Source organism: Dermacentor albipictus, chromosome 1 (genome assembly GCF_038994185.2).
Source record: "Dermacentor albipictus isolate Rhodes 1998 colony chromosome 1, USDA_Dalb.pri_finalv2, whole genome shotgun sequence".
In the NCBI taxonomy this organism is placed as follows: Eukaryota; Metazoa; Arthropoda; class Arachnida; order Ixodida; family Ixodidae; genus Dermacentor; species Dermacentor albipictus.
The window spans coordinates 450,388,953-450,401,186 of NC_091821.1; the positions used below are offsets into that span (position 1 = coordinate 450,388,953).

At 48.3% G+C, this 12,234-nt stretch overlaps 1 protein-coding gene across 5 annotated transcripts in view; it reads right to left on the reverse strand.

The window, feature by feature from the left end:
- Positions 1–12,234, reverse strand: part of LOC135911072 (arylsulfatase B-like) — an 80,889-nt gene that overhangs the window by 7,898 nt on the left and 60,757 nt on the right. For all 5 annotated transcript variants that reach the window (XM_065443168.2, XM_065443170.2, XM_065443169.2 and 2 more), the window contains 2 exons: positions 11,909–12,035; positions 8,504–8,803 (listed from right to left, as the gene is read on the reverse strand). In XM_065443168.2, the coding sequence (XP_065299240.2) occupies positions 8,504–8,803; positions 11,909–12,035 (427 nt within the window). The remainder of the gene's footprint in view (positions 1–8,503; positions 8,804–11,908; positions 12,036–12,234) is intronic.

Consider the following 12,234-nt stretch of genomic DNA (forward strand, 5'->3'; position numbering starts at 1 on the left):
GGTTGTGCGAGTGCGAGGGCCACGGCCACTTCTTCTGCTTCGGCTGTATTCGTCGTCCGTATCGACGCGCCTGTGACAAGTTTATCTATGGTGGTGACGACCGCCGTTGCTCTGGTTCCGTGCTTGGGAAGTGAGGCGTCCGCGTAGAGGACCTCGGGGTCCTCTTCCAGCTGTCGAGCCAGTGCCTTGGCCCGCGCAGAGCGTCTCTCGTTGTTCCTCCCCGGCTGCATGTTCCGGGGGAGGGGCTTGGTCTTAATAATGTCTCTCCACGTTGTGGGGAGCGGCTCCGTTGTCGGTAGCTGTTCAATTTGCCATCCTATCTTGCGTAGGACGGCTCGACCGTGCTCTGTCCGGCTCAGCCTTACCCTCTGGTGGGATAGGTGTGCTTCCACCAGCTCTTCCACCGTGTTGTGGGCACCCATTTCCAGCAGCTTCTGCGTTGACGAGTAGACTGGGATGCCCATGGCGAGTTTTACTGCTTTCCTTATCGTCGTGTTCAGCGTTTCGCGGTTCACCTTCGCAAGCTGGAGGTACGGGGCGGAGTACGTTACGCGTGACACGACGAATGCCTGCACCAGGCGCAGTGCGTCTTCTTCTTTGATTCCTCTGTTCCGGTTGGTGACTCTCCGGATCATGCTGAGGACTTGCTCGGATGTGGTCTTGATTTTGTTGACGGCTGCGTGCGCCTTGCCGTCGCTGCACAACAGCAGGCCCAGTATCCGGATCTGCTGCGTTGGTTTGATCTCTGTGCCGTCGATGGTGATGATTATGTTTGGCGGCGGCTCTTTCTTCGGTCTTCCGGGCTGTACCATGAGCAGCTCCGATTTCTGTGGAGCGCAGCTCAGGCCACAGGTCCTGGCATACTCGTGGACGGTCGTTGCCGCTCTCTGCAGGGCTTCCTCCACCCAGGCATCGGAACCCGCGCGGTTCGTCCACACCGTTATATCGTCGGCATAGAACGCGTGGTCCACGCCCTCGATCTGATTGAGTAGTTCGGGCAGGGGCAGGAGTGCTAGGTTGAAAAGCAGAGGCGACAGGACAGACCCCCGTGGGGTACCCCTGTCTCCGAGCTCCACAGGCTCTGACCGTTCATTTCCTATCCGGATAGTTGTTGCTCTATTGGTTAGGAAATCTTTGATATAACCGTAGGTCTTGCGGCCACACCCCGTCTTGCGCAGGTTCTCGAGCACGCTGGCGTGGGACACGTTGTCAAAGGCCCCTTTGAGGTCCAAAGCCAGTATACCCCGGGGCGCGTGCCTCGTTGCTTTTTTAATCACCAATTCGTGTAATTGGATCAAGACGTCTTGGGTGCTCAGGTGCTGGCGGAATCCATACATGGTCGCCGGCATCTGATTTGTCTCGTCCAGGTGTGCTTGAAGTCTTCTGAGAACCATGCGTTCCATGACCTTGCCCACACAGGACGTGAGCGAGATGGGGCGCATGTTCTCGATGGTCAGAGGTTTGCCGGGTTTAGGTATGAACCGTACCTCGGCCTCTTTCCATTCTGCGGGCAACTTCGAGCTTTCCCAGGATCTGTTGATGTGACCCAGGAGCCCACGTGCCGCCGCATCACTCATGTTATTGAGCAGCTTGTATGTAATGGCGTCCATTCCTGGTGCGCTCGCCTTATTACTCTCGTCTATGGCTGTTAACAACTCCGTGATGGTGAACGGTTCATCCAATGCCGGATTTTCCGGTCCCCCGTACTCCTCCGGTATCGGAAATTGCCCTCTCCCCGTCTTGAGGTAGATCGCCTTGAGGTCTTCAATGAGCCTTTGGCCGTTGCCATTGTAAGCGTTCAGAACTTTGGTGAGGTTGCGGTTGGTTGCGGTCTTGCTGCTCAACGGGTCGATCAGGTGTCTGAGCAGGCACCAGGTCTTGCGCGCCGACAGCGTTCCCTGCAGCCCGTCGCACGTACTCATCCAGTTCTCTCGGCACAGCTTGGTTGCGTATTCAGCGATCTGTTTGTTGAGGAGCGCGATGCGTTTGACGAGCTTCTTGTTTCGTCGTTGACGCTTCCATCTTCGCGTGAGCGAGTGCCGCGCCTCCCACATGTGTGCTAGTTTGGCGTCGACGAAGGGCGTCTGCATCGTTGTCACAACTTCTTGAGTAAATCTGTCGAGCGCGATCTTTTGTTCTCGCGCCCATTCTGCGTACGTTTGATGTCTGCCCCCCTCCGCGTTTTCTCCGGAGGTCTCGTTTTCTTCGTCCGTGTGCTTGCGCATTCGGTCCCAGTCGGTGATCCGGGCTTTGCCGAGGGCTGCCCGGTACCTTGGTCCCTTGATCGTTACACTTATGATACTGTGGTCGGAGCCCAGGTCTACGTCTTCGTTCCGCCAGGCCACTTCTAGGGAGCCCGCCATCCACGACAGGTCCGGGGTGGTGTCCCTGTTGACGCTGTTTCCCTTTCGGGTGGCGACGCCCGGTTCATTGAGGAGCGCCATTTCTTGGTCCTCCATTGCCTTTGCTAGAGCCTTGCCTCGTTTAGATTGGTATTTGTAACCCCATGTAGTGTGAGGGGCGTTGAAGTCGCCTAGGACCAGGAGCGGCCTGTTTCCCGCCAACCTCTTCGCCTGGCTCACTGTTGTTTCAAAGTCGTACTGCCTTTGTGACGGCCTGCAGTATGCGCTCATCACAAACAGGTTTCCGGCACTGCCAATAGTCCTTGTGTGAACCTCGACCAGCGTGTGTTCGCAGCCCTTTTGCGCGGTGAGGTGCTGGGTGGCTGCTATGTTGGTGCGCACCAGTAACGCCGTCCCGCCTTCCGTCGGATCCGTGTACGTGATGTAACCCGGGAGTCTGGGTCTGCCGTGTGTCTCTTGTAACGCGATAATATCCGGTTTCTGGTCGAGCCCATCTAAGTGAAGTTGTAACTCGGCTTCCTTGGTGCGGATGCCCCTGCAATTCCATTGGTAAATGATCGTTGTTTCCCCCCCGCGGATTTGCTTGAGTCTCAGGATGACTGTTAAATAAGTGTGATCAGCACAAGACGTCGTGAGTTTCTCGTTTGTGCTAGAAAGTAAATATCGAAGTATAAACGAAGAACGCTGTCATTCGTATGCGTGGTTTATAAGCAATTAATTGACTTGTCGGACAAATATAAAAACCAGTATTTGATAAATTACGGCAGAACCCATTTTATGATGACTGTCGAATGTATGGCGAATAGCAATCGATAAATGTAGTGAGACATCATATTACGGAAGTCACGCTTGTTTAACACGTGTAGTGGTAACGCTGAAATTTCATTTGCTTCGAGTATAGGCAACATGCTCCTGCGATATCGCCCCGCTTTTCTACGGCTCTCGCTTCTCAAGGCCACCAATGAGCATAGATATATGACGACAACTATATTTGGCTGACGAACTGACCATGAAATGACCAAGTAAAAATGACATAGATGGCAAGACAATGGCGTATATAACGACGACAGCATGAAGACAGTGAGATGTGGATTAATAAATTATGAGGTGGTGTAAGCATGAGAATGCGACGACGATGACGACGACATGAGCACATATAAATGACGACAACCGTATGAAGAAACGGGAATAGCGATTAAAACACTGAGCTTATTAAAGAAATAAACTGAAGCTGAAACACGACCAAGACGACATGACCACGGCGGTGTGATAACGGATGCATGATAACGCCAGTGCGATGACGTAATGACCGCATAATGGCAACGGTGGCACAATCACGATTGACTGACGGCAGCATGATTACGGTAGAATGACGAACAGGAAATCCCGCGATGGATCGACGATGCAGGGACTACGACGGCATCGCGACAACGGCACGGCGAGAGTCGGGCGTCGAAGTTGCAATGACGTCGACGAAACGACTGCACCGGCATCCCGTCGATGCTTTCACAGCGAATACATGGTAACGACTGTATGGAAACGATGCACTGGTGACGATGGCATGAGAACAATGGGATCACTACGTGTATATGATGGTAATGGCATGACGGCGGCGCCACGATGAGAGTTGGATGACGAAGCTGCCACGACGATAATGGCACGATAACGACGGCATTAAGACGATGGCCTTGAATTGGAGGCATGATAGCGACTGTCTGACTAATGCTATGTTCAGACTACGTTCGTAAGGCGCCGATTTTTCGTAACATACGTAAGCGGAAGCGCAACAAGCGTATGCGTCTAGTTCAGACTGCGAACGTAAAGGTACCAACGTGCGCAATTCTCGCAAAAATCGTGGGTGAGAGTGTTAAAGTGTTGGCAACATTTACGACTGTTATGTTACGACCGTTGCGACACAGCCAATGACCGATAAGCTTTCGGCTTTCAACAACCGGTGACGACACTTCCGTCCTCCCGTCTGCAGACAGCTCCGGGCGCGGGAAGTGCCATTCCGCCATTCCGTGCGCACGATTGGCTGTGTTCGTGAAAATTTTTGCAGTGCGCCTTGCGAGACTGTTTTCAGTTCATCTGGTTTATCTGCCGAGGAAATCGATGGCCGCAGGTGCGTGCTCCGAACTTCGATGAGTGGTCTCATTAGCTTTTCAAGGAAGCGGAACTGCTGGGGCGACATGCGCATGATGTTATGAAACATCGCAGCGTCACCAACTCGGAGCTTGGCGAAAAGGTTGTGAAAATCGCCGTCCACGGCCCTGATACTTGCCGCACCCAAACCCTTCTGCGTCACCTTCGTCGTCTTTGGGCGATTGAATACATGACTATAAGTTTGTTTTGAGCGTGAATTTCTTCGATCTCGGCCAGCGCTCGCATGTTGGCAGGAGCCATATTGGACCGCTGGTGACGGCGATTCTGCAGCTCCAAATTTGATTGGCCTGTTGTAAAAGCCGTAATTTAAGCAGCAGTAAATGTGAACAAAGGTGCCGGCTTAACTGCCGTAACGTTTTTTACAGCCGTTACGTTCGATACGCCAAAAGAGCTGTTACGCGCGTTACGACCGTAGTGTGAACATAGCATAAGACGGCATGACAAGGGCGGCATAGTCACTATTGAATAACGACATTATGATCATAATACAAAAAAGAAGAAAGATGGCGTCGGTGGAACGACGAAGGTGGTTGACGACAACGGCACGACGTCAACGGGATGCCGTTACTCAAAATGACAACAATGATAAAACGACAGCGTGACGACAACTGGGGGAAGACGATACCATGATAATGATGGCATGACGAGAGTGGAATGGAAAAGCTTTGAATGGCCACGATACAATGACCACGACTGCATCATTACCCCGAACACGTACTAGTATCCCAAGCAGTGCCTACGTTGACAGTTCGTTCTATAACGAAGCTGTGTATGGCTATTATGCCGTGAAATTTTCATGTTCGCGATAAAAACTCAACGGCCTCTCTTTGCCGTCGTTCCAAACCCGCGCTCGCTTATACTCGCCGACAACTTTCGGTAGCTATGAAGGGAAAACTAGGGACGCAAACCGCGCACAAGTCAGAGAGTTTCTGAAAAGTGTCACCCGTCGTGGTTGCTCAGTGGCTATGGTGTTGGGCTGCTGAGCACGAGATCGCGGGATCGAATCCCGGCCACGGCAGCCGCATTTCGATGGGGGCGAAATGCGAAAACACCCGTGTACTTAGATTTAGGTGCACGTTAAAGAACCACAGGTGGTCGAAATTTCCGGGGTCCTCCACTACTGCATGCCGCATAATCAGAAAGTGGTTTTGGCACGTAAAACCCCCTCATTTTTTTTTTCTGAAAAGTATCGTGCGTTTTAAACAACCTTAGTTTAGGCTGAGGAAGACAAAACAAGCCATTTATTAGCAACAGGTAAATGAGACAGGACGCACCACGGAGTGGAGGCGTTTATTTATTTTGCGGTTTTTCCGTTCAGCGTTTGGGGAACCGCGAAATCGGTGCAACGCTGCCGGACTACTTGGCACAGTCACACATGTGCAGCAGGCACGCGCTCGTAGCTTTCCCTGCAAAGCCACAGAAAGTTGTTCCGCTCTCCATGGGTGGCGGGTACGTCGCACGTGTCTACTTTACGCCAGTGGGTGGTCCCGTCGAAATTTCACGCGTGTTTCCTTTCTGTCGGCTGCATTCGGCTGCTCGGGGGCAGCAGCGCTCCACTTACGTGCGTGGACAGTTCACTGTAGCTCCCCGAGGTAGGGGCAGTCGTCCACGCCGAAGCACACTGATAAAACTAGCAGTTTCTGAGCAGCGCGTTTCATTGAGCATGAGCAGTTTCGTGCATAGATTTGACTATGGCTAAGTGCGTGTCCAATGAAGTACCCGAGCCGGTCAGTGTGTATCATAGCCACCACAAGGTCATCGTCACTGCCATCACGACCCAAATATAATTACCCACCGATCAAGAAAATAAATGTGTGTGCGTACCTTTCGTCACGATGACCACCCACCAAGACAGTAAATTAGTTCATACCTTTGTTAGAAATTCGGCATCACCTTTGTGTCGTGTGCTAAACAGCTTCACTGGTCGTCCACTTTCATAGAGTGGAATGGCTCATGATTTTTTAGTCTAATTATCTGACGAAAGGCGAGGACCGTGCAGTAGTGGCGAAGGTTTCGGTGGTGTAGACAACCATTACAACAGACGTTTGGGCGAGTTGGTAACGCATTCGAAACAGAACAGCACGATTTTCACGGGGACAAGCATGGGGACAGTTAACTGATTCCAGTTATCGCCCCTGTTCAGCACTCTAAGAACAGTTTACACCCTTTGGCTTGCCCCTTCTGCCACACAAAAATAATCGTCATCTGCCTTGATGCGTTTCCTTTCTTTATCGCTGCGAGCCCGGAACTTTCCAGTAACGAACGGCACGCGCGTTATCGGCATAGAACAGTTTACACCCTTTGGAGTGCCCCTTCTGATAACGCGCGTGCCGTTCGTCACTGGAAAGTTCCGGGCTTGCAGCGATAAAGAAAGGAAACGCATCAAGGCAGATGACGATTATTTTTGTGTGGCAGAAGGGGCAAGCCAATGGGTGTAAACTGTTCTTAGAGTGAGTGCAGCGTGTATCATTGATTGTGAATATATGTATGGTTTATTTGGTTTCTCCTGTTGGTTGGAGCTGGTATATATTCTTCGTTCCAAGCAATAAACTTCATTTGCAAGTCAGCGCTCGTCCATGTGGTTTCTCCCGGCTTGTCCCCGTGAAAACCGCGCTGCTCTGTTTCGAGTAGACAACCGGATGAGAACGGTGGTGCCGGCATCTCAGATCGACCCGCTTCGCTTTGCGGTGGTGTGCGACGGGGTGTTAGAAACTCTCAAGAACCGGTCCTCCACGAAAAGGAGTCGGCAGTTCCATGTTGTATGCGTGCCGAAAGGGCTCGGCATGGCTATAGCTTCAATAAAAAAAATTAATAAATGCAATTAAATAGATTCCCAACGGCAGCTCCAAGTAACCAGGGCTAGAGTGATTGGCGGGCAATTTCCTATGTTTTTTTTTTAAACGGAGCAATCTTCCGTTATACGGAAATAAAGAAAAAGATCTGTTTTGTGCAGCATATTAATGAATATATAGTAAGTACACGTTACTTTGATGTGGTGAGCGTTTGCGGATTTGTGACGTCGCACGACGGAGAGGCGAAGTTGTCTAAGCCCGAAATAAGTTTTACCAATAGCGGAGCGCTAAGAACGAATTGGCGTAGCTTAGGAAAGAACATTTTTTTCTTCTTTTATTAGGCCTAAACGGTAATAATCAGTGTGTACATGTCATATGAGATGGGCTGTTCTTGCAGTTATAGTGAGGTCGCGTGACAAGCAGGAGACATAAGCATTGCGTTAAGAATTTTTGACCAATCTTGAAATTTCATTGGCAGAAAGTAAATAGGAACAGATTGGAATAGCTTCCCCTTATAGCCTCACCCCCCCACCCCCCCAACCCTCCATTTTCGTCCCGAAGAAGGCTCTAGCCCAGAGAACGGCAAGTATATTTATTGATCTTCACCCTCTTCGGACTAGCCAATATCTAAAATAACTGCTCAAGAAGCAAGTGTCTACTTGCATGGTACCCTCATCATGCACATGGGCAGAAGACCTGCCATAACAAATCGGGCCAGAAATAAATAAGCTAAATTAAAGACCTGTATCACTAAATTTGCAAGCATGCAAGGTCACCGACCCCTTGAGCTTTAAATACGTTATACGTTTTCTAGAATCTAATATAATCGTCCGTAACGCCGAGCATCTTTATTGTGGCTGTAGAACCGTTACTCAGCTTACCCATTTCACATGACTTCAGTATGCCGGTGACATAATACATCGAATAGATGCCTAGTCCGTTCTTCAAAAGCCTTTCATACTACAAGACACATTAAGCGATTGTATAAGCTCAACGTTATCCTTAATAACACATTTTTTGAAGAGTGAATTGGTTGTTTTTCAGAAGACTACCTTCTCAGGTCAAAAGCGCTGCTCAATATTAGGGTGCATAATAAAGTGCCATAACGAAACCATGCATTTAAGCTCCCAAATTCATGTTTTGGTAAGGATAATAAGCGCGACAAATTGTGTTTCATATTCTCACCTGCCATCTCGTAGAGAGTTGGCAGCCAGTCCGTGGCGTGAAAGAGGCGGTCGTACTCAGACCCGGGTCCACGCCACAGTGGCCTCGCTGTCCACAAGAACCCCGGTACTCGTACGCCGCCTTCCCAGAGAGTACATTTTTCGCCTCGCAGAGGATACGACGACGAGGCACCGATGTCCCAGAATGTGGATGCAGCACCGTTGTCTGAGCTGAACGACAGAAGCGTGTCGTTCAGCATGTCTCTCTCATTCAGAGCATCGAAAATTTTCCCGACAGACGTGTCCAGGGCAGCAACCATACCTGCACGTAACAGTTCAAAATTGCTTTGGTTGTATCTGTCAATGTTTTACAGATATTAAACAGCACCTGCTCTTCCTTAAAAAAAGATAAGAAACAATAACACATTTTCTACATGTCTTGTCACATGCTACTACAGGTTATGGTGGCGAAAGGAATAGTAGTGCTGTTTCTTTGTGTAGTGAACTCTTTTCGAATTGCGCGAACACTGAAGGTGACCTCTGAAATATTTTCTCTTCTTCTCTCCGGAGACGGGAAAGGGCGCATACTGAGTTTGCTCAGAATAAAACTTTATTCTCTCTCTCTCTTCACTAGCTGGTTCAAAGTTGAGACTGCGAATTTTCTCAATTCATCACCCCATCTAATTTTCTTCCATCGTCAACTGCTCTTCTCTTCCTGTGGCACCCGTTCTGTAGCACTAATGGTACAGCGGTGACGGGGCTTACGCATTACATGCGCGCCGGCCCAGGTCCACTTTTCCCCCTTATCTCATCTAGAATATTGGCCATTTGCGATTATACTCTGGCCTACAGAACTACCTTTCGGACTCTTAACACTACGCCTAGCATTTTTCCCTGTATCACTCGTTGCGCTGTCCTTAGCGTCTTCTAAAGCTCCTTTGTTAACCTCCGCGTCTTCGCCACATATTTTAGTACCAGGAGAATGCAATGACTGTGCACTTTTCAAGAACAGGGGTAACCTCGTGGTAATAATTTGGTTGTTCCAACGTATGCCCTTCAGCCAGTTCTTAATCATCTGTAAATTTGTTTCTCATGATCAGAATCCCGTGTGAGTCATTGATGTAGAAAAATGTACTTCTGCCCAGATTCTAGAGGCTGCCTACCGATCATGAATTATTTTCATGCTAGGCCATGGAACATTTATTTTGTCTTCTTTGTATTAATCTTCAACCTCTTACAGTTTGTCGGGTAATTAAGTCATGAGTCACTTGCTGCAATCCATCACCCGCATTGCGGATGATTCTTCTTCTAAACAAGCAGTGCACAGCATTGGAGAAATTATATCTGATCCATTTCATGATCAGCATTATTCCAGATTTCTTGTGGGGACCTATGGAAGCTGCGATGTTTTTATAGATATTTGCTAAGATATTCACATATGCTTCCTGAACTCCTTGATTCGCGAATGCATCCGTGACTGTTGGTGTCTGTACTCTCACGCACAATGTAGCAATATCTCACAGCAGGCCTTAATCTTCTTGATAATTGGTGAGAAAGTGCGACTAAGCACATGACATATGTTGCCTCCTACATCTACATTTATGTTGCACGAGAATACAGGTGTTTCAGGGAACAATTTCAAAAATTCTTGAAGGTTTCCTGTGACAGATGGCACAATTATAATTCATGTGGTGTTCTGCTCGAAGTAGGGGACACTACTTGTACAAAAATTTAAATGTATAATTGAATCATTAACAAGAATATGCTAATTGAGTAGTTATTTACCTTATGACCCTTATTTTGCAATTTAGAAACTCTAGCCGTGGGGTTAACAAGACGGCTTCGCTTGGAACGCATTTTCACGATGGCTCCTGTTTAAAGATATTCATTCCCCGAAATTTGCGCAGAGATGCACAGATGTTAATTATTGGATTATACATTTAAATTTTTTTGCAAGTAATCATCAGCAAGATGAGCTCATGGAGTAGATCATGGTTATATTGCGCTTAGTTTTACACTGACGATATTAGGTGAACGGCAGGACGTGGACGGATGCAGCGCAAACTACCAACTATTTAATGCTGTTAAAGAACGCGCTTATATACAAGGAGATATGGCGCGGAGAGGGGGGGGGGGGAGATTGCGGGAAAGTATACATTGGGCAAACTAGACGTTGTCTAAATGATAGGTTACGCGAGCACAAATACACGTGCCAGCTTCTGACTGCACCTAGCAACTTGGCTGCACATGCAAACAATGCAAATGCTCTCCGCTACTAGAAAGCACCACAGTCATTGGCAGAACGAAAACAAAAACGGAGCGAGAAATATGGGAGGCGCTTGCGATAGCTAAAGAAAAAAACATGTGCGTAAGCACTCCGTCCATCGCGCTTATCGAAGCTGAGGTCCAGTTTGCCAGGGCGAACGGGTGGAAGTGATCGATGTATGCCTGGCGAACTATAATCACATGTCATCACCTTGTCATAGCTTGTTATATCTCCACCCCCCCCCCCCCCCCACCGCGCCATATCTCCTTGTATATAAGCGCGTTCTTTAACAGTATTAAGCAGTCGGTAGTTTGCGCTACGGCCGTCCACGTCCTATCCTTCACTAAATATCGTCAGTGTTAAACTAAGCGCAATATAAGCATGAACGTTCACCAACTAACTCCCTTCTTTGCTTTACTTCATGGAGTAGAATTGTGCTATCTGCTACAGGTAAGGTTTAAAATAATATGAAAGTGTTCGGTGAAACACCCGGTATATTAGCTTGTCGTATCCAGCTTTACTATGGAAAGGATGAAGGTCCCTGTCCACCGATATGGTTACTGGCTCTCAGAGGGTCGAACTCACGTTACATAATGACCACTGCTACAATGACTAAATCCGAAAATTTCGCATTCAGTTCCAAAAAAAAAAGAAGACTACCTTTACCGGCGCTCCCATGAAAGGGTAATGCTGCTTCACGTATACTCCATAGGGACGGCTTTCTAGTGAATGCTAAACAATGACTATACCAGAATAGATTCTACTGTGTTATGGTACAAAAACAGCACAGCGCAATGTGTGTTGCTACAAGCCTTAGTTATTTTGTTATTATTTATCTTACTTAACAAATAATCAACCCTGTCATACTTACACTTGTGAGCTTACTTATCGACCAAGACACCAGAAGATGTGACGACCATTTTAAATCAACTGAAATGTATTTGGTGCCAGACTCGCGATTGCTTTTCTTTTCCTGGCCTATAAAGCCCCTCGAAACCATCACCCAATAATGTAGCCCCCTTCTTGATGAGCTTTCAAACCATGTGCTGCTGCACTTAGCCAATAGACTCCGGAAGATAGGAACACGGATATCAAACGGTGAAGTGTGAACGCAAACGGTGCAATATTGCTCTTCACAGCACCATAATTCTACACACTCACCTGCGTAAATGGTGCGGTTCATTTGTGTAATGAAATCGTAGCCGTCTAGATAGGCAGCGGGAGCCTCTACTGGCATTCGGACGGTGCCGTAGTGTGGAGCCAGGTGGGCAACGTACAGGAACATAGGCTGCAGTGGCAATCAGTGAACTCCATCAGCTGCACGGCCGGGCAGAAATACAATCAGTCCTTTTTTTAAACATAATGAGGGTGTGTTCGGATATCAGCCTACATACATCAGCCCTAGTGTGTTTTATGCGCTCTTGCATTGTAATTAACTATATAATTTCTACGCTTTTTAACAGAACCTAAACAATTTTCTTGCGAAA